Source organism: Eurytemora carolleeae, unplaced genomic scaffold (assembly GCF_000591075.1).
Source record: "Eurytemora carolleeae unplaced genomic scaffold, Eaff_2.0 scaffold1150, whole genome shotgun sequence".
NCBI classification, from domain to species: Eukaryota; Metazoa; Arthropoda; class Copepoda; order Calanoida; family Temoridae; genus Eurytemora; species Eurytemora carolleeae.
This window is the reverse complement of record NW_019397169.1, coordinates 36,411-58,344: the sequence shown is the minus strand read 5'-3', so window position 1 is coordinate 58,344 and position 21,934 is coordinate 36,411. Positions and strand designations below refer to the sequence as shown.

General features: G+C 32.2%; 3 protein-coding genes and 1 long non-coding RNA gene across 4 annotated transcripts in view; all 4 read right to left on the bottom strand.

Annotated features, from left to right (window-relative positions):
* Positions 1-7,556, bottom strand: part of LOC111712461 (uncharacterized) — an 8,816-nt gene extending 1,260 nt beyond the window's left edge. The window contains exons 1-11 of the mRNA XM_023487073.1: positions 7,474-7,556; positions 6,275-6,347; positions 5,112-5,179; positions 4,785-4,843; positions 4,091-4,175; positions 3,341-3,425; positions 2,888-2,998; positions 2,078-2,163; positions 1,532-1,585; positions 734-776; positions 4-94 (exon numbers count right to left, since the gene is read on the bottom strand). Coding sequence (XP_023342841.1) covers positions 4-94; positions 734-776; positions 1,532-1,585; positions 2,078-2,163; positions 2,888-2,998; positions 3,341-3,425; positions 4,091-4,175; positions 4,785-4,843; positions 5,112-5,179; positions 6,275-6,347; positions 7,474-7,546 — 828 coding nt within the window. The 5' untranslated portion in view covers positions 7,547-7,556. The remainder of the gene's footprint in view (positions 1-3; positions 95-733; positions 777-1,531; positions 1,586-2,077; positions 2,164-2,887; positions 2,999-3,340; positions 3,426-4,090; positions 4,176-4,784; positions 4,844-5,111; positions 5,180-6,274; positions 6,348-7,473) is intronic.
* Positions 7,557-10,293: 2,737 nt separating this feature from the next.
* Positions 10,294-11,706, bottom strand: LOC111712478 (uncharacterized). Its single transcript, XR_002767468.1, has 3 exons — positions 11,363-11,706; positions 10,883-10,988; positions 10,294-10,328 (listed from the first exon to the last, which is right to left on the bottom strand). It is a non-coding gene; the product is annotated as an uncharacterized LOC111712478 (long non-coding RNA).
* Positions 11,707-11,996: 290 nt separating this feature from the next.
* On the bottom strand, positions 11,997-13,886 carry LOC111712474 (uncharacterized). Its single transcript, XM_023487088.1, has 3 exons — positions 13,709-13,886; positions 13,100-13,413; positions 11,997-12,152 (listed from the first exon to the last, which is right to left on the bottom strand). Exons 1-3 carry the CDS (start codon positions 13,810-13,812, stop codon positions 12,025-12,027), a joined length of 546 nt encoding a protein of 181 aa, XP_023342856.1. The 5' UTR covers positions 13,813-13,886; the 3' UTR covers positions 11,997-12,024.
* A 197-nt stretch (positions 13,887-14,083) lies between these two features.
* Positions 14,084-17,170, bottom strand: LOC111712473 (uncharacterized). Its single transcript, XM_023487087.1, has 6 exons — positions 17,143-17,170; positions 16,731-16,840; positions 15,997-16,077; positions 15,304-15,348; positions 14,861-15,040; positions 14,084-14,162 (listed from the first exon to the last, which is right to left on the bottom strand). The coding sequence occupies exons 1-6, from the start codon at positions 17,153-17,155 to the stop codon at positions 14,094-14,096; spliced, it is 498 nt and encodes a 165-aa protein (XP_023342855.1). The 5' UTR covers positions 17,156-17,170; the 3' UTR covers positions 14,084-14,093.
* Between the last annotated feature and the right edge of the window lie 4,764 nt (positions 17,171-21,934).

Below are 21,934 nucleotides of genomic sequence, written 5' to 3'. Positions count from 1 at the left end.
GACACAGTCCCATCTGTATCCAAACCTGGATATAATATAATCTAATACTAGAACCAGAACTAGGAGAGGGTCACAGTCCCATCTGTATCCAAACCTGGATATAATATAATCTAATACTAGAACTAGGAGAGGATCACAGTCCCATCTGTATCCAAACCTGGATATAATATAATCTAATGCTAGAACCAGAACTAGGAGAGGGTCACAGTGCAGTATTACAGAAAAATGAAATTAGACTCTGTAAGTTTATTTCAATTTTCGAACCTGTTTCTAAACAACCAATTAGTTTGTAAAATCATTTATGTTACGGTTTTCTGTTGAGTTTCTAAATTTTTTTTTGAATTCGATTCTTGAGAGCAAGCCTCCATTATAGACCATCCTAGTGATTTTAACAAACAAATTTGTACTCTTACTCAGCAATTATACATTGTAAAAGCGTTTTAAAGGTTTCAACTTAATCCTAAAAATGTTCTCTTTAATGCTGCACTCTTATCTCAATTACCATACCTAAGCCTGCCACTCCCCTTTAACCCTTCTCTTACATTGTATTGGGATATAATTGTTTCAAAGATTAGACTTGAGCTAAAAAAAAATAATTTCGGCGGACAATTATTTTCTTGTTAGGTTCAGTTTCGGTCACATAAAAACTATCCAAGATTTACAAAAGGTTTGAAAAGAACACAACATACATAATTTTACAATTTAAATGCGTAAAAACTAGGATAACACTTACGCAGGCTTAGCAGCACCAGTCTTGAAGGGCTGCAACTTCATTCCTGGAGAAGAAAAAATGAAGATAAAGAAATCGGAATCAGGTCAGGTCTGGAGTAGAAAAAGGGGTCAAATTAAGATCTGTATTTTTAAAGCTTCCTTACAAATTGGAAGAAAAATGATTTCTATGGGGATCGGTCGCAAAACAAGGTTTTTGATTTTTATATGATGCGAGTGTAACTTATCGCGGATTTTTCGTTAAAGCAAGTTTTCACAGAAAATTTGATAACAAATATTGTGATTTGATAACAAATATTGTGATTTGATAACAAATATTGTGATTTGTTAACTGCGTTCAAAATATCCCAAATCAACTCTAGAACTCGTGTATATTGTAATATATAACGAAACCGCAAATAAGCGTTTTCAAACATTTTCTCTTAATAGACGCTAGATAAAAGTAAAATTAATAGTGATCGAATCCAAATTTTATTCGGATTTAGCCTTTATCAACTTTCATTTTTCGCGAACACTCCCTTTAAGGAGGAAAAGAAGATGGAGAAGGGGTAAAATGATTTTTCTACGGTCATAACCAAAAAGGCTTAGAATTAATTGACAGTTAATCAGACGACTTTACATATATATCTCTGGTAATATTAAAAGTACCATAAAGGCAGACCACATTTTGGATTTGGCAGGAATAGGGCTATTTTGTTATTATCGTTTCATTAATCATAAAATTCTGTTGTAAAGTCGTCTGATTAATCATAAATTAATTTTAAGTCTTTCTGGTTATCATTGTATACACCCTGATATATACCTGGTATGTGCAGTATAACTGTATTTGCGCCAACTTTTAAGTCAGTTAAGATTTCTGACCCAATTCATCGATTAGATTTAACATTGGATAATTTCATGAATGGTTTAATGGATTAGATTAACATTGGATAATTTCATGAATGGATTAAATTAACATTTGATAATTTCATGAATCGATTAATGGAAGAAAAAAATAGTTATATTTATTTCAGGCAGTATTGATTGATAAATTAGTGGATTAATTGAAGAAGAAAGATTTAATTTAATACAGTAGAAGTTGCTCAGGATATTTTAATGAACTTTAGGGCGCTTTTCTTATCCAAAGACAATTTTAGCTTTTATCTGTTGTTTCCAGGTCGCCCTTTTTCAACGTACTGTGCTTGTTTTTCACGGATTGTTTAAGCTGGTAGATTTTTGAAAATAATAAATGTACACTTTATCCTATGGTTCACATTTTTTTTGACTTGACCATCCAAAAACCATTTAAAACCATTGTTAAATGTTTTGATTATTTAACATTCAAATAATTGATTGATCGATTTATTTCCTTTTTTAAAAGTTTGATCAGTGCAGGTCCAGGTTAGTGCTAACGGAGCACAAACACTGTGCTTCGCGTCACAGGCCAGGTCTGCTCTAAAATAAGAATATTTGACAATTTATCAAAAAAAAGTCGTAAAATTTGTATTTACAAATAAGCATAGAAAAAATAGAAAAAGAAATAAATATTATAAATTTCCTTTTGCTTTTATTTTTATTTCACTGTAAAACTGATTTCTTGACTTTCAATCTAATTTTCCAATCCTTATATCTTTGCAACCTGATATCGTAAACCATTGATACTACAATTTATTAATTCTGCTAGTTTGAATTTTCTGGTTTAAAATATCAAAGGTTTACACTATATTACTATCAGGTGCAAAAGATATCAGAAAAGTAGGGTTTGAAGCGAGTAATTCAGATTACTTCCTATTAGTGTATCCAACCTTTGATTACTTCCTATTAGTGTATATATCCTTTACTTACTTCCTATTAGTGTATCCATCTTTTGATTACAACCTTTTAGTGTATTCATCCTTTACTTACTTCTTATATTTGTATATCCATATCCTTTACTTACTTCCTATTAGCGTGCATATCCTTTACTTACTTCCTTTTAGTGTATATATCCTTTACTTACTTCCTATTAGTGTATATATCCTTTACTTACTTCCTATTAGTGTATATATCCTTTACTTACTTCCTATTAGTGTGCCTATCCTTTACTTACTTCCTTTTAGTGTATACATACTTTACTTACTTCCTATTAGTGTATATATTCTTTACTTACTTCCTATTAGTGTATACATCCTTTACTTACTTCCTATTAGTGTATCCAAATTTAGGAGTAATATCAACGGTTTGCTTGTCATCAGTTGAATTAAACGAAAATGAAACTGATATTCCTGCCTTCGTCACTAGCCAGTAATCACTGAAAAAGAAGTATTCATTATAAATCAATTTATATTAGGGTAAAAAAAATCAGAAATAAGGTACGCACAATACTTCCTAGCACACTTTCAGAAAAAATAAACCTTCGCAAAAAAAGAAAACTTTAAAGAAGGCAAAAATAATAGAAATTTACAATGATATAAAAAAATGCATTCCACATTTAAAGTTATAAAAATTGCGAGACTAAAAATATTTAGGTCTATTATATTTTATAAAAAGATAAATCATATTTTTTAAAGAAGATTAATAATTTCTTTTTGTTTTTTAGTTTTTGTTCAATTGTTTAACGTGAAATAAAAAAATCTAAATTAAAAAAACTTGCCTCCTCGGAGCTTTTGATCCTCCGACCTGTATGTCCATGTTAATCTCTGCCTCCGAAACAGTGAATTCGGTAGATTTAGATCCTCCTAAAAAAAGAAACAAGATGTGCCTCCAAAACAGTATATTTGCCAGATTTAATTCTCTACTAAAAGTTGAATAAAGATGTAGAGTGCCTCCGAAGCAGTAAACTTGATAGGCTTAAACCCTCCTAAACATTAAAATGAGATGAACCCTGCCTCCCAAACAGTAGCTTTGGCAGATCCTCCTTGATATTTCAAAAATAATCAATATTCAAAAATAGATTATTCGACTAGAATTGATCATCCTAAACCTTTTTCTTCTTCAAACCCGTTAACTTTATTGTTTTTGATAAATACCACATCCTTGACTCCTTTAAATTGTAGGTCCCACAAACAATGAGATTTATAAAATGTGATCTGTTTTTTAAGTAAGATTTTTGTCCAGACATCTTCCTTTTATTTAAGAAACAAATCTATATAACTTCGCTAATATAAAATATATGTTAGCTATAGCTGGCCAAACGGCAAGACCGAATTAGCTGAAAATTTTTTGAGAGAACCCTCGAGTATCCCGGCATAGGCATTTTAGGCATTTATCAAAATTCTAATTTCTTTTCAAAATTCGAAATAAAAAAATAAAAAAATTTATTCGACGGGCAACTCTGGGCACTTCTTAGTATTAAATAAGATGTTACACTTTAACGAATTTTCGCTGTTTTTCTAATTATCACCTTTGTATTCAATCTTGATGGTAACAGTATCATCATTTCTTGAACCAGTCACTGTAGTTTCACCGGACATATTGTAGTACAGTTTCTGTACATGAAATAGTGAATATTAGTGTAGTACAGTTTCTGTACATGAAATAGTAAATATTAGTGTAGTACAGTTTCTGTATATGAAATAGTGAATATTAGTGTAGTACAGTTTCTGTACATGAAATAGTAAATATTAGTGGAGTACAGTTTCTGTACATGACAGTGAATATTAGTGTAGTACAGTTTGCTGTACATGAAATAGTAAATATTAGTGTAGTACAGTTTCTGTACATAAAATAGTGAATATTAGTGTAGTACAGTTTCTGTACATGAAATAGTAAATATTAGTGAAGTACAGTTTCTGTACATGAAATAATGAATATTAGTGCAGTACAGTTTCTGTACATGAAATAGTAAATATTAGTGGAGTACAGTTTCTGTACATGAAATAGTAAATATTAGTGTAGTACAGTTGTTGTACATGAAATAGTAAATATTAGTGTAGTACAGTTTCTGTACATAAAATAGTGAATATTAGTGTAGTACAGTTTCTGTACATGAAATAGTAAATATTAGTGGAGTATAGTTTTTGTACATGAAATAATAAATATTAGTGAAGTACAGTTTCTTTTCATGAAATAGTAAATATTAGTGGAGTACAGTTTACCGGTGAATAACTTTTGAGTCCAGTACTAGTAACCTTCACCAGTTCAAGCAACATTGGACCTAAAATTACAAGTTAATTATTTTTACAAATTTAAACATTGTTTTATTTTAACAATTGGAAGGGAAAACCAACGTAATCTTTTATTTGAAGGTTGCTGTTGACGTAGAAAAGTGTCCAAACTAACCAAAAACGACAATATCTTCCACATTATTTATCAGATATTTAGGGGCACCGTTGGGATTCGGAAAGCCCTACTTTTAAAAATGGTCACTGAAAATTACAAGGGCAGTCAGAAGATTAAAGTTATAATATTGAAATATAAATTACCTGATGAAGCAAGAAAAGCTAAAACATCATCCCCACTCGTTATATTGTAGAAATTCTTCGCAGGCGCTCTATAACAGTAAATCAAATCAAAGATATAAACAATATAACAAAAATTGGGGGGGGGGGGGAACGTAGTAAAAATAAATTATACAAATTCTAAAATAATTTACAATTAATGTTCAAGTTTTTTTCTTTCGAAAATTTTAAAGCGACATGTAATTTTAATGCTTAATTATCCTCAAATACATTTACCAAAAACCCCATGGCTAATATCAGAGGGAAGGTATAATTTAAAAGAAATTATAAACCCCTGGCCGATTGTTATTTTACTTTTTCATACCAGAAAACAATAACACGCTACCATAGTAGTTATCACGGAGAATTATGGTCCAGTAAGGTTTGTATTTGAAAATTAAAACATTTTTTTCTCCACTTTTTATCCAAAATCGTCCAATGTCTTTAAAATACATACTCCTCAGAGGAAACGGATCCAGGTCATTAATATTTCTTGGTTTATTGATTTATTAAACAAATAAAGAATTATTTTTTCTCGCATATTAAAATGCGGAAACTTAATTAACCTTGAATAACCATGTCAGAGAATATCTTTCGTTTGTCAAGAGATGAGACTTGTGTTTTGAGATCAAAAATTACTTTAGAACGGGTTTTCCTTGATATTTTTCCCCTTGGATCTGGATCCGCACATCTTTAGGGATTCGGATCCAAGAAGGCAAAATGTTGCGAATCCAACGTATCCAAATTTTTAGCAGTGATTCAATTTTTTATTTGGTTAATTGTGTAAAGGTTTGAAGAAAGATTTCAAGATTTTTTAACTATTCTAGAGTCTGGACCTATTCTAGAGTCTGGATTCTAGAGTCTGGACCTATTCTAGAGTATTCTAGAGTCTGGACCTATTCTAGAGTCTGCACCTATTCTAGAGTCTGGACCTAATCTAGAGTCTGTAACTATTCTAGAGTCTGGACCTTTTCTAGAGTCTGGACCTATTCTAGAGTCTGGACCTATTCTAGAGTCTGGACCTATTCTAGAGTCTGTAACTATTCTAGAGTCTGGACCTATTCTAGAGTCTGGACCTATTCTAGAGTCTGTAACTCTTCTAGAGTCTGGACCTATTCTAGAGTCTGTAACTATTCTAGAGTTTGGACCTATTCTGGTTGAGGATTGCTCCAGCAATGGGTAAACCAACTCCACCAGCTATATTAAAGGAACCAGGAGCAACTACAATTATAAAGATTGTTGGTAAATGCTAATGTCAGTCCGTTTGTGTGTTTGTCTCTCAAAACCTCTCAACAGTTGAACAAATATGATAAAACTCAAAAACTTGAAAAATGTTTTAGAAAGAACATGTTTAAAATCCGTATCATAAAAAATCAATTTTAAAAAATCTAAAAAAGTAAGGATATTAATAATTCACACAGATTCTGAAAAATAACATGAAAAAAAGAAAAACAAATCCCCCCCCCCTTCCTATTATTATGTTTACTTGAAAAATGTGTATTTTTAGCCTTATTTCAAACACATAACGGAACTGTAATCATATTTCAAAATGAACCTATTTTCAGAGTTGGCCATGTCCGATTCACAACGGTACCATTGAACCCCGTATCTGATCAACAAAGTGGAAGATATTGTCGATTTTCCAAGTGTGATAGTGTTCAGTATTAACAATTCCTTCATGTTCTTCTGTAGTTAAATGCGCAAGCCCCTATTGAAGAGAAACCAAAATTTAAAAAATCAGAATTCAAAATTAAATTATGAACATTGATATCTATTTCATGTCTTAATCAGCCAAAGCTTTTAAAGGTGCCGTTTTGAATCGGGCAATTCCATCTGAGAGTGAAATCACGCTTATAGTCCCATAAGGATATTTATTTAACAGCTATTACTAGTATATTTTGTGACTTTGAAAAGCAATAGCTAAACATGTTATGGGTCAGTCCTAAAAAACGAATTTTTGACTCCCCCACCTATACCTCCAATTAATTTTGTACAAGACCCTTAATTTTAAGTTATTTTCTATTATTTTAGGGTTAGGTAAGGTTTAAACAATTTCTGGGCCGAGTGCTGCAGCTATAACAGGCTACGGGGCCGAGCACTGCGGCCAGGACAGGTCTTTAATTTCAACAATATTCAACAAAATTAGTATATATTTAGGGTTAGGTTAGGACACCTTCTGAGCCAAGCGCTGATCTTAACCTAACCTAACCCTAAAATAATAAAAAATATAAAATAATAATTTTGCTGAAATAACGTACAAAACTGATAAGACGGGTCCAAAAATCGTTCTCTAGGACAGACAAAAACTTTTATTTTTTAATAACGTTTTTTTCACGTTTTCTGTTACCTGGTTTAGCCACATCTATACACAAAGAAAATGAAAACGAGGCAAGAAATATCGTTAACGTTTCCCACCTCATTCTGTCTGAAATAAAACAAATCAAAAAAATTCTCGAAAAGATATTTTTTAATAAATAGTTTTTATCTATAAAATACACGCACATTTAACACATTAACAACATATGTGCAATATAACTGATTTGAAAATAATAAAAAAAAACCTTGGGTCTGTCCTAGTATACGATTTTTGGACCCCCCACCCCCAAGGCCCCCCCCCTCCTATCAATTTTGTACATGACCATTTATTTTTCAGCAAATTTGTTATTATTAATTTTTTGTTATTTAGGGTTAGGTTAGGTTAAGATACTTTCTGGACCGAGCACTGCGGCTAGGATGGGCTAGGGGGCCGAGCGCTGCGGCCACGGATTAGGTTAGTTAAGACACTTTCTGGGCCGAGCGCTGCGGCTAGGATGGGCTAGGGGGCCGAGCGCTGCGGCCACGGGTTAGGTTAAGAAACTTCCTGTCACACCCATGTACAAAATTGATAGGAGGGGGGGGGGGGTCCAAAAATCGTATACTAGGAAATTACCAAAACCTTATAAGTCAACTATGTAGTCAAAACTTGTTCTTTTGATATCATTCAATCCTAATTTTCACTTGAAATATCTTGTGACTGTCACATAGAGGAGTTTCATTTCATTCAAATCAGCTGATTCGCCAGAGTGTATATGTGAGAACAGGGATAAAAATAAAAATATGGTAAATTTAATTTTTTAAGTGCATTTAGTTTCTAACAGTTTTATATTCTAATTTTTCGTATTTTATACTTGTGTTTTTTATTATTATTATTATGTAGAAAGTTTATCCCTGTGTATCAAAACATATGGAGAGTAAGACGACATTCATAGTTTACCTAGATTTGAAATTTTTAATCAAATTCCAATTGATGTTTGTTTCTTAGAATTAGAGTTATTCAATTTTAATTCTTAGTTAGCATTGAGGTTCAACCCATTCCCATAATATAAGATAAATATATACATAAAGTCAGTTCTATATTAGTAACTCCGTACAATTCACTGTGCGAGAGTTTTCATTCCCTGTTTTAATATAAACAGGTAGAGGATCGTCCCTATCATTAGGGATCGATATATAGCTTGTGACAAAGCTAGGCTTGTGTGTCTCTGAGTGGCATTTAGAGCATTGAATTGGATCGATATATAGCTTGTTGATAGCCAGGCTTGTGTTTTTGATGGGCATTTAGAGCATTGAATTGTCCCCATCATTTGGGATCGATATATAGCTTGTTGATAGCTAGGCTTGTGTTTTTGATGGGCTTTTAGAGCGTTGAACTGTCCCCATCATTTGGGATCGATATATAGCAATTATTGATAGCTAGGCGTGTGTCTTTGAGGGGCTTTTAGAGCGTTGAACTGTCCCCATCATTTGGGATCGATATATAGCTTGTTGATAGCTAGGCTTGTGTTTTTGAGGGGAATTCAGCGCGTTGAACTGTCCCCATCATTTGAGATTGATATATAGCAATTATTGATAGCTAGGCTTGTGTCTTTGAGGGGCTTTTAGAGCGTTGAACTGTCCCCATCATTTGGGATCGATATATAGCTTGTTGATAGCTAGGCTTGTGTCCCTGTGTGGCATTTAGAGCAGATCATCCCCATCATTTGGGATCGATATATAGCTTGTTGATAGCTAGGCTTGTGTTTTTGAGGGGCATTTAGCGCGTTGAACTGTCCCCATCATTTGGGATTGATATATAGCAATTTGATAGCTAGGCTTGTGTCTTTGAGGGGCTTTTAGATCGTTGAACTGTCCCCATCATTTGGGATCGATATATAGCTTGTTGATAGCTAGGCTTGTGTTTTTGAGGGGCATTTAGAACATTGACTTGTCCCCATCATTTGGGATCGACATATAGCTTGTTTGATAGTTTGAGATCATGGGATTGTACCCATGTGGATTTTGTCCTGGTTGACTTTGCTAGATAGATGTGTTCCGAGAATTTATTATGGAGTAGGGGATTTTTAGTACAGTCCTATCCCTTCCTATCTTAAATTCATGCCCCTTCTCTTTTTTAATCTCATAATCATAGGTCAACGGCATGTCCATTGCCTAGATGGGTTAGTGGTCCATCATAATTAATTTTCCTATCTTTAATCCTATGCATTTTTAATCCCATCCCTTCACTTCTTAATCCCACCTCTTCTCTTGAGCATCTCATTAACCCCCCATAATTCCCATGTTTAATCCTATCCCCTACTATCTTTAATCCCATCCCCTCTCCTGGCTTCTTTAATTTCCCATATCTTCCCATTTAAACAAATCTTTAGGCAACTTCGCCATGCTTATTATTATACTATTCAAACAGATATTTTACGAAAATATCATATTTCTTTTTCACATTTTATTTCTTTCATTCTGTTTGGTTAATTCTGTTTTAATTAAAATACAATAGTACTGAGATGTAACTTTTTGAATAAATGCTTGGCAACAGCTGAAAACAACATGGCGGCTCCTTTCACCACGATAATCGCAAACTCAATTATTGTGATCAGAGATCCGCCAATATACAGACCCAGGTTTCCTTCAGGGAGGATTTGTTTTAAACATTTCTTAAACAAATTATCATTTTTTTTAGAAAGTTTTCTAAAAAATGATCGTTTAAAAAGTTTAAATGTTAATAATTAACAAATTGGCTTGTGTAATTAGAAAGTTTTTTATGTGCACTTGATTGCTACTTTTAAACATAGTGGAAAAATACAAAAACCAAAAAGAACAAATTACATTAATTACTTTAATTTAAAATCTAAACTTCCCTCCTATATTTGCAAGAAGATCGACAATCCCCTGAAACAATATTTGATTTTAACAACTGAGAAAAGGAATTGATGTCTCGCCTTCTAAACTATATAACTTTGTAACCTGATGTCGTGGGCCTTTGATATTTAAAAAATGTCAGACTTTTTATCTTACAGAGTTTACAGTTTTTAAATATGAAGCTTAATTTATAAAACGAATTCTGAAAACGTATCCACCCCCAAAGTAGGAGTTTTGAACGTCGAATTTGTGCTCAAACTCATGATTTACAGATCTTTTAAAAGTGTAATGTGTCTCCAATGAATCCGAAAGAAGTTTTCCACAAAACTGCATACTCAGTTCAACTACCTTACATAGCCGGTCACTCCCTTTAATTATAAAGTTAAGGATTATAACCCCGGAGTTTGAGTCAAGTTCCCTTGTGAAAACCAAAACTAATGATTGAAGGGATTTAAAGTTATGAATTTTGAATAGCCCTAGTTAAAAAATCAAAGGTTTACGCAATCAGGTTTCAAAGACATATATAAGAACTTCAGTCAAAGTAATCTGATAATCTTTTAAAACTTTTTAAAATCCTGACTTACATCTGCAGTGTTGGTTATTCTTGTATAGAAGAGGGACTTGTAGAATATTTTAACAATGACAAGATTCTCTACATCATCCACCAGATCAGAAAACTCTCCAATATCTCTTTAAAAATAATCTTTAAAGGGAACGCAGACGTAACTTTAGGTGACCCTCTTCATCCAGGTAAAAGTACTCAATTATGATCTAACAGAGGTGTAAAGGGTACCTTTGTAAATCGGATCACCCTTTAAGCGGTTAATGGTGGTTCATGGTTTATTCATTCTTAACAAATTTTGAACGTATATTCTGTATATTCTGTATATTCTGTATATTCTGTATATTCTGTATATTCTGTATATTCTGTATATTCTGTATATTCTGTATATTCTGTATATTCTGTATATTCTGTATATTCTGTATATTCTGTATATTCTGTATATTCTGTATATTCTGTATATTCTGTATAGATGTATATTCTGTATATTCTGTATATTTACCTTCCAATCTTAGCACTTGAGATTTGTGTCGTAAACGTATTAATCTCACAACTTTGTCGACACTTCTCATGAATTTCATCCACAATTCGACTAAAATAAAATAGAAAGATCTAAAAAAAAACTGTCGAAGTAATTTCAAATGAAACTCTATATTTTTTTAAGAGAGACATGTTTTGTCATATTCACGTGGTCTCAGCCAAAATTATGAATATATCCTTGTTATTCATATTTTGTTGTGAAGTGCAGGGTACGGATTTTTTAAAAAGAGACAGACTATATCATATACACTGTGGTCTAAGCAAAAATTATGAGTATATTCTTGTTATTCAATTTTTTTTAAAAGTGCAATGTACGGAATTTTAGAAAATTTGAAAAATCACTGAAATCACTAAGAAAAAAACATTTTTTTTATTAATTTTTAGAGAAAAGTTAAAAGAAAATGTTTTAATTTTCTGTGTGTTTTTTTACTTTGAAACATAAAATGTAAAAAATAAAAGTCTTTATTAAAACAAAAACCTTGAAGATATTCCTTAAAAAAATATTTGTTTACAAAAACCAAATTACAATGAATGCACATTGAAATTTTAATGGTTAAATTTTTTAAAAATATTAATTAATATCCTCTTTGCGAGACAATAGCAATGGAAAAATTTGAATAAAACTTAACTTCCAATCGAGCGAATTTTATCACTAGTGTAGAGAGAGTTATGAATCTCAGGACTACAGTAGTTTAATGCTGTTGAGTTCCTTCCATAGTAGACAGGGTAGCAGCCTAAACTTCTCCTCATCTCTTAAACAGTTTTACAGTACAGTACAGTACAGTACAGTACAGTACAGTACAGTACAGTACAGTACAGTACAGTACAGTACAGTACAGTACAGTTTTACACTCAATTTTCTAATCCATAGATATCTTTTTAACTCAATGTCGCAGACTTTAGATGTTACATGAATTCTGTTAGATAAAAAAATCTAATGTTTAAAATATCTAAGGTTTACAACATCATGTTGCAAAGATATAATTAATAATTTTGAGTTTGTGGCATTGACAAAATTTCTTTAATAGATTTCTTATTCTATGGGTATTCAAAATGATAACGTTCAGCAAATGTTTTCTTTCTTTATAAGTATATAGTAATGCAGGTATTTTAGTACTTTTTAAATTGGTTCATTATAATTCTTACTCTTCCTTAATATAACGGATATAGCTCATCAAATATACCTTTAAGTTTTGATTATGCTGAACAGTTCTTCCTTTTTATTATATTTGCAAGTATTTATTATATTAATAAAATTCCCATTTGTTTAAAGAACTTTGCTCGATTAAACAAAGCAATTAGCATGATGAGCCATTTACTTTTTTTCCAGTTTACAGTTAAAGGGAACTGTATGTTTAATTTCAAGTGACCCTCCATGCAAATATGGCACTGCTCGATTTACAGGAATACCCTTCAAACCTTTGACTGTTAATCGCGAAAAGAGATCTTTGTGTGTAAGTCTCTTGAACTCCGCTTGAATTCCTTTTAAACCCAGTGAACACTGCGTACAGTGTACACTGCGTACAGTTTACACTGCGTACAGTGTACACTGCGTACAGTGTAAGCTCCAGCAGCAAATCTACTGCATAGGTTCCTTTGAAGTTGAAGCATCGAGATATGAATCAGACAAGTCCCTTTACAAATGAACAGTCACTTGAAATTAAGTCTACAGTCCCTTTAAGTTCAAAACTTGTGTTACCTGTCCTTACAACATTCATTTGGCACCGCATCCAGTTGCACTCGTCTTCGATCAAAGTGCATTGCCGCGTCTGGTAAAACTTCCACTCATTGGTACGATCCACAGTCTGCTTATCCACGCTTATCTGATTATACGTACCACGTGGCAGGTGACTCAAACTGGATTTTCCGGAAGCGTAGAAATTCATATTTTCGTCAATGACGGAGATAGATATTCCGTCTGATGTAAAAGTGACTCCATTTTGTTTTTGGTTTGAGCTGTTTTGAAGTTTGACATAGAACATGAACCCAAAAGCTTCATCATTAGTAGGTGCACTAATATTAACTATTTTAAGTTGTTTTCAAAAAATTTAAAATTAGGCCCTCCCATTTTGGTTTAAGACTCGACATTTTTTGGTTAATTTTATTTCAAAGCTTATAGAACCTGAAATATGTTGACACTTAATCAGAACTTGGAATCCTTCATACGTAAGTATTTTGACACATATTTAACTTTTCAAAAGCTTGTTGAAAAGTTGAAAGTAGAAAAAAATTTAATTTTAACATTTTTCAATTTTAAAATTGATCATTTTTAAATGAAAAAAAAACATTCTTGTTGAGATAGTTCTTCCTTATTTTCATTCGTCCGACAGTGCTAAAGCATTTAGATCGTTTATTGTAGAATCCAGAATCAAAAAACTTTAAAGGGACTGTAGACGTAATTTCATGTGACATTCCATGCAAAGATGGCAATTCCCGATTCACAAAAGTACCCTTACAAAGCTTTATCGGGTTAAGTATAAGTTTGAAAACAATGTCTTTAATTTTTAATTGTGATCTCTTTTCAAAAGTGACTTGCGCCTTTCTAAGACAAAAAAAAAACATATATTAATGATCGCTTTCAAACCTACAAAAACGACAATATTTTCAACATTATTGTTCAGATAAAAGTTTGAAGGGTACCGTTGTGAATTCGTTATTGCCATCTTTGCATGAAGGGACACTTGAAATTATGCTTACAGTCCCTTTAAACAGCAATCTTTGCCCAAGTCGGCTACACCTATCTTACAGGCCACAAACAAATCCTTGAATTTGGAATTATATTTTTTTAAATAATAAGAGATTAACAATGTGAAGGACTAATATGATTTATATATTGAACCATCCTGCAGAAAAGTCAGGCATGGATTAGAAAAAAATAATTGTAAATAATGCACACAACAACATCAAAAGCAAGTTTTTAAAAATGTGGAAATCGGCATGCATGTAGCATTGGGACAGAAATAATGTTGCAGGAAAGTGATGTGTTGATCTTTCCTGCGATCATAAATGGTCTTTTTTCTCTCCTTTCTTTTCCCTCTACCATCCCCTCTACAAATCTAACGGATTTATTCCTGTTTGTGTGTGAATTCTATAAATAACCCAAGCCACGCGGAAAACCGAAGCCACGCCGAAAGTTCCCTTATTCCAGAGGCCCGGGTGCTGGTGGGAGGGCCGGCCAGCTCCCGGGGAACTAGGGTTAAACTCTAGCCTAGGGTGGAGTGAAATCTGGGGAAAACAGTTAGTTGAAGACCAGCTCCCTAGTTAATAGGTTCCCCTGGAGATTCCCCATCACTCTGAACTGTTCTCGATTCATGCAATTTGATTTGTATAGTATTTTCCTATAGTTTTTGTATCTTTGCAAATAATAATAAATTGTAAGAAAAACCGACTCGTCGAATATTTAATCAAATGAGTAGTTGCATTGATTCATTTTTCTTTCATGTGTAATAATAATTCTTCCCTGACAAGAATGAGTTAGCTTATCGAGAAGTTTGATTGTATCATTATCATATTCATCGAGTAGTTCGGCATACTGTCTCTGCAATCCTTTTTGTTCTCTACTAGGGGTAAGGGAGGATCTAGGTTTAGGGTTCAGGAGATGGCTGATGTAGAAATACAGCTCAGTGCTTATATTCATAATCTTATATCATCGAAATATTTAAAAAAAATTATTTTCACGAAAAAGTTGCGACAAAAGAAAATTCAAACATTTCTTTGCATATTTCTTTTTTCTAAAATTTTTTAAATTATTAAAATAATTCAGATACAGAGAGACCATGTCAAATATACCATAGATTGCTTGAATGTCATTCTTTTCCACAGTTTTACGTGTTTCTCCGTAAAAAAAAATCATCTACGTTTAGAAACTGAATTTCCCAATATTTTAGCAAATATTTGATGTTCCTTTGCAGCATCTTCTTTCCAAGGGTTTGGATCACAAACCATTATCTAAAGTGTTTTTTTTATTGGCTTAAATTCAGTCATCAGTGGTCAAAACATTTTGTTTGAGATTTTTTTATATAAATACGGATAACTTATTGATCCAGGATTTGACAACACAAAAGATCTAACCTCTAATGGTGCAAATTCAACTTGTTATGACCCAAGGTACTAATGCTAGGAAAGTTATTTCAGAGGTGTACGCATTTTTTGTACTGCAGTGTACTGTCTTTGGGCGGAAAAGTAAACACAAGACGGATGGCACAGCATGGCATGGAATCCATTTTCACAAAAATGAAATATTCCATTATCTGTACTGTACTGTACTGTACTTTTCTGTACTGTACTGTACTATACTGTACTGTACTGTACTGTACGGTACTGTTATGTATTTTACTGTACTGTACTGTACTATACTGTACTGTACTGTACTGTATTGTATTAAATTGTACTACACTGTTCTGAATTGTACTGTACTGTATTGTACTTTACTGTATTGTACTGTACTGTACTGTACTGTTCTGTATTGTACTGTACTGTACTGTACTGTACTGTACTTTACTGTAAAGTACTGTACTGTACTTTACTGTACTGTACTGTACTGTACTCTATTGTACTGTACTGTACTGTACTGTACTGTACTGTACTGTACTGTACCTGTGGTAAGGGGAATTCTCCGTTGACAGCCAGGGGAGCAAAGTTGAATCCTGACTGATACCCAGGTCCGTGAATGTAAGTCTTTAAGGACAAAAAAAAACAAGTTTTTAATAAGTTTATAAGTTTATCCTTAAAAAGAATTGATAATTTGCCATAAACTAAAATTTTCCAATCCCTATATCTTTGTAACCTAATGGTGTAAACCTGTGTTTTTTCAATCTTAAATTATTTGATCTAACAGAATTCATAGTTTGAGATATTGGGTTACAATGATAAGGGATTAGAAAATCAGAGTTTGTGGCAAAGACTCATTCCTTTGTTAGATAATTTTTAGCATAAACATTCAGGCCGATCTTTCAGCCCTCCTGTTGCCTGGTGATCTGTAGAAATTAAAAATTGATGAGAGTCAGGCTTGTTATATTATAAAACCTATAATAAATCGACTCCGAGAAAACACTTGTTCATCATGAAATACAAGGAATTGAGTCTTTGTCACAATCACCGATTTTCTAATCCCTCTTTGCAACTATGAAAATTATGGATTCTGTTAGATGAATTGTTTAAAATATCAAAGGTTTACATCACAAGGTTGTAAAAATAAAGGGATTAGAAAATTTATGTTTAGAATACCTGTACAGTGGATATATGGAGAATACCTGTACATTGGATATATTGAGAATACCTGTACAGTGGATATATTGAGAATACCTGTACAGTGGATATATTGAGAATACCTGTACAGTGGATATATTGAACATGGTTGCTGCTATTAGTCCAATAAAAAATGTTGTGAACCAAAGAAATTTTGTATTAAACGTCTTACTATCAGCCAACCTGTGCACTCCTATAGGTAATTCATCATACAGGGTGTCTTATTAAACATGATCTTTTAGTTTTGATAAATTTATTTTTGATTGGTTTCCCTTTATTTCTTTTTTAAATAGAAATTGAAGTATAATGTTTATTTTTGATTAGAAATAGCTTTTTAGAGAATTTTTTTTATGAGAGTTGTTTAGAGAAAAAGTACAAAAAAAGTAAAAATCCATTTTCTCTTTCTCCTAGACCCTATAAGTTACGCCCGTTGCCCAAGATAAAAATGAAAAAGTAAATTGCTTATTTTTGTTATTTCATTACTTAATTACTTACCATGAGCTGACATATTTTCAAAAAGCTCTTCAATTTTCTTTTCCATCTTTTTCTTAAATAATTTTAGTTGAAATTTTAAAATCTTACGAATCGTTGATTAAAGTTTAAAACTTTAAAAGTATACATTGATAGAGAAGAGATGGGCTCTTTGGGATTTTTTCATTTCGTTCAATCATCGATCGTGAACAACCCATTTCGGGTTTTTTTTCAATCGTTCAGAAAAAAATGATTTTGTTATTCTTAAATATATCGTTTATTTTTCATCTATTTCGTTAGTTTTCTCACTGAACGAACGTCCAATAAAATTTTGTCCGCTAAAAATTTCAAAAGTTTTTTTTGAAGATATAATCGTATGTTCGTTAAAAAACCCGAAGGTTTTTTCAACATCTTTTGGAAAATTTCTTCGTTTAGTTTAAAGCAATCGTGTTTTCAAGATCGTTTTTACTCAACGGATGATTTTCAATTTTGTTCGTTCACAAAAACTACGCCCATCTCTAGTGGACAACTTGACAACTTGACAACTTGACAACTTGAAAACTTGACAACTTGACAACTTGTCAACTTGACAACTTGACAACTTGACAACTTGACAACTTGACAACTTGACAGACCATTTAAGCCTTATACTTTATTTTTTCTGATAGTTTCCTTGGTTAATAATTAGAACCAGAAAAAAGTAGAATTTTCATCTTTTTGTCTTTTAAACATAAAATGTCGCGTCGTGGGGGCTTTAAATTGAAAATAAACTACAGGGTGTCCCACGAAACATGACGTTTATGAATGTCGTTTTCCATGTACTGTATTATTAAAGGCTTTTTGCAGTTTATTTCCTTTAGCAAATCTTTTGCTTGAATATATTTTCCTTTGAATTTTGAAATCAATTTTACTATAACAGGACTCCCATATAATATTTTTATAATTGTCTTTGGTATCAAACAATTAAACAAATTATTCAACAACTGCTCGTGTTTCGTGGGAAACCCTGTATTTCTATAAAGTGCCCTCAGCTGGAAACATTTGTGTTGGATACTCAAAATCCCAATTGCTTTATCTTGATATCCACTCTGGAAACTTTTAAGTGGAGGATCTATATCTTCAATTTAGTTATTTCTCCCCTAATTTAACCCCTGACTGGGTAGGATTGTCATGCAGGATATCGAATAAAGACTAAACTAATTCTGCAGATTAACTAAAGATTGAGGTCGGCTGTGAACAATTTAGGTATTGCAAATTACAAAGTTTTGAAGAAAAACTAAAGACGGATACCACGGGTTTCTGGTTCTCACTGTTGAGTATGTATGATTAAATCTTGTTGATAGGGAATTGTTTTCTAAACTGCCTCTACAGTTCTCTTTATAGTTTATTACTGTTACGGGGATTTAGATGTCCTCGTTCAAAACTCAGCGAGCCTTCATTCTCAACCCCATTATTCTTCATTGAATGAAGATGTCTAAGCCCCTTTTTTCTTAACTTTATGATTGGTCTTTACGTTATAAATATTGAGATGCATTACGCGGCGCAAATGGTTTTAATTTAATAGTTAAGCAACTAAACTTTAAATGTTTTGAAAAATTAAAGAATTTTTTTATAGAAATCTACAAAAATCGATAAAAGCACAATCATTCTCTTTTGTGTTTTAGATTTTGAATGTCTCAGCTTTTCTTCTCAAATTCTTTTTTTTTTGACACTTTAGAGAATCATAAAAGACGTGGACATACTTAGCTTTAGTTAATTCCGCATGCCATAGAACCATCATATTTAGGTTTATAGACATACTTAGCTTTAGTTAGTTCCGCGTGCTATAGAACCATCATATTTAGGTTTATAGACATACTTAGCTTTAGTTAGTTCCGCGTGCTATAGAACCATCATATTTGGATTAATAGACATACTTAGCTTTAGTTAGTTCCGCGTGCTATAGAACCATCATATTTGGATTAATAGACATACTTAGCTTTAGTTAGTTCCGCATGCTATAGAACTATCATATTTGGATTAATAGACATACTTAGCTTTAGTTAGTTCTGCATGCTATAGAACCATCATATTTGGATTAATAGACATACTTAGCTTTAGTTAGTTCCGCATGCTATAGAACCATCATATTTGGATTAATAGACATACTTACTATAGTTTACAAGCTTAGAGAGTGTAAAATAAAAAATAAACATTTTTCAGAATATAATTGCAAACATCATTTTACGTTGTAACCTTCTCCTCTTTTAAAGGGACTGTGCATGTATTTTCAAGTGAGCCTTTTATTAAAAAAAGGTGTGACATGTTGGATTCACAACGGTGCACTGTAAACCTTGATCTGATCAATATTGTTGTAGATATCGTCGTTTTTCTAGCTTTTCTAATATTTTTCTTCATTGTTTCTGCGCAGATCTTTGTTTTTGAGAAACCACAATTGAAAATGACAATTTTAATGAGATAAACATGGATATCTCACTTATTCTTTATCAAACAAAGCTTTTGTAGTCGTAATTTGAAATGATATATTTGTTTCGCTACTTAGCGAATTCCCTAAAGACCTAATGAAACTTATAAGTACCGAGTGGTATTTCTCTGGATAGGATTGTAAGACTTCCTTCTCTCAACTACGTTCTGTACAGATCCTCAGGGAGAACTCAGAGATTCGCAGGGGTATCACATAGACTTTATGAACGCAGCATGGCTCGCGTAACAATATTTAAGTTCTAACTAGATCTTTTAGAAAATATAACTCGCTAAGCAATTCAGGGGCGGATTATGATATTTTCTGGAGCAGGGGAAGCGCACCGAAACTTTTTGCCCCCCCCCCCATGGAAAAAATTGTCCCCCCCCCTTAAACTTTTTGTATATGGAATTTAGTCTATTTTAAGTCAAACCCATGACCAGCTGGCGCGCGGTTGGAAGATTTTGAAAATATACACAAAAATCTGAGGTTTATCATATATATGTAAATAACGTACTTAAAGGAACTGTAAAGGAAAAATGAAAAGGGGTATAGACTGTAACCTGAGCATTTCAGGAGTTGAACGATACCTATAAGACATCTATCTGATGTTCCTGTCTCGAGAAATTGACATAAAACTGTGCCAAATTATACGAAAATTCATAAATATACAATTTTGTTAATAGTTGTAGTATTAAACAGATCATATTCAACAAATACGTAATTAATCTAAAAACGACGATATCCTACAGAAGCCTAAGCATCTCAGGTTTGCTCCTATTATATTTTCTTTTTGCAATTTGAATAGATATATTTGATAATATTATTACATATAGTCCGTAAAGTCCTAATTACGCCACCAGAACTTCAGCCAATAGCAGTGCAGTATAATGGTCACATGATTTCTGTATGTATCACGATGTTTTATAGGTATCGTTTAACTACTGAGATTCTCAGGTTTCATCCTGTACCCCCCCTTTCATTTTTCCTTTACAGTTCCTTTTATTCAGTAATAATATGTGTATTTAGATATATTTATATATTTGTTTATCCAACCCGAAACCAAACAATAGTAAAAATAAATAATGCTGTCAAATTTTTTGTTTTATCATAACAATAAAAAACCTTAAAGTATTCAATATATGTAATGCTAAAAATGAAAAAAGGCCCCAAAAAATATGCATACACTTACAGCATACAGAAAAAACATCGAAACAAGCGTGAATTTTATTCGTGCAAAATCTGAAAACGATTAATAAACTTCGAAATTCCGGAATCCGGAAACGATTAATTAACTCCGAAATTCCGGAATCCGGAAACGATAAATAAACTTCGAAATTCATAAACTACAGAAATCATTATATTCTAAATTATGAACATATTAATAGGAATATAAAAATCTTAAATATTCTTAAATTTCTGTTCATATTTTTGGGCAAAATGTTATGAATTTCAAAATGTTTTAATTTAGTAGAAACCTGGGATCTGTAATCTTAAATCATGAAAGAAAAACATGATAAAGTATATCCTCAACTCGCTAGATGCAAATCTCTCAAATGAGAATGTTTATCTGACTGAAATATGCTAATCAAGCCGATTATCTAAGCAGTTGAAAGGTTTATATCTAAGTATATACAAGGTTGGGTGTATGTATATCCGGTCTGATCAAGGTTAAACAATACTAGATCATATCTGAACATCTAGAAATTCTGCATTTTCGCATTTTAAATAAAAAAAAAGAGAGCAAATGAATGTTTTACTATAAACAATTGGCACTTTGTGTCCCTTTCTTAATATTGATTTTTACTTTTATCATAAAAAATACTTTCACATGACTTTTCGAGTTCTATAATTTGAATTTGAACTCATTGATTTAATCTTAGAACAAACTACAATTTCACAAAACCAACATTTCAATTGTATGTAATGTGCACAGTGGAAGAGGAGTATGGTTGGGGGGGGTCAACAGTGTAGTTAGGAGCCAAGGGGTGGGGAGGCGATTATTAATATTTGCTTTAAAAGCCAACTATAAATGTGCTTTATACATTCAAAGCTGTAATAAAGCTGTGTGCAACAATTTATTTTGCTAAAGTTAAACAAATGGCCATTTATTTTAAATCATTGCATTTCCTTAATTCACAGAACCTGAAGAATGAATTATACAAATATATTAGCTTTTTTCGTTTGATATGAGAAATACAAAAATATAAGTTTTTGATATTTCCAGTTTTCTTGCTTCAAATATCGTTTTGTAAAAATAAGATCTGAAATAGTAGTTTTTGTTTAAATAGGACATTTTGATTAATAAATAAAAACAATTAAAAAAACACATAACAACCCCCTCAACCCCCCCCC

What these genes read in the sequence shown, in the direction of transcription:
- LOC111712474 (XM_023487088.1), bottom strand. Translation starts at nt 13,812, where the DNA reads ATGTCACATGAAATTACGTCTACAGTCCCTTTAAAGTTTTTTGATTCT. An exon ending in GTCGGACGAATGAAAATAAG is followed by an intron (nt 13,414 to 13,708) that starts GAAGAACTATCT and finishes AGTTAATATTAG; the next exon opens with TGCACCTACTAATGATGAAG. An exon ending in AATGAATGTTGTAAGGACAG is followed by an intron (nt 12,153 to 13,099) that starts GTAACACAAGTT and finishes AAACTGTTTAAG; the next exon opens with AGATGAGGAGAAGTTTAGGC.
- LOC111712473 (XM_023487087.1), bottom strand. An exon ending in GGAAAGAAGATGCTGCAAAG is followed by an intron (nt 15,041 to 15,303) that starts GAACATCAAATA and finishes CGATGATATAAG; the next exon opens with ATTATGAATATAAGCACTGA. An exon ending in AGCTAACTCATTCTTGTCAG is followed by an intron (nt 14,163 to 14,860) that starts GGAAGAATTATT and finishes TCCAAATTCAAG; the next exon opens with GATTTGTTTGTGGCCTGTAA.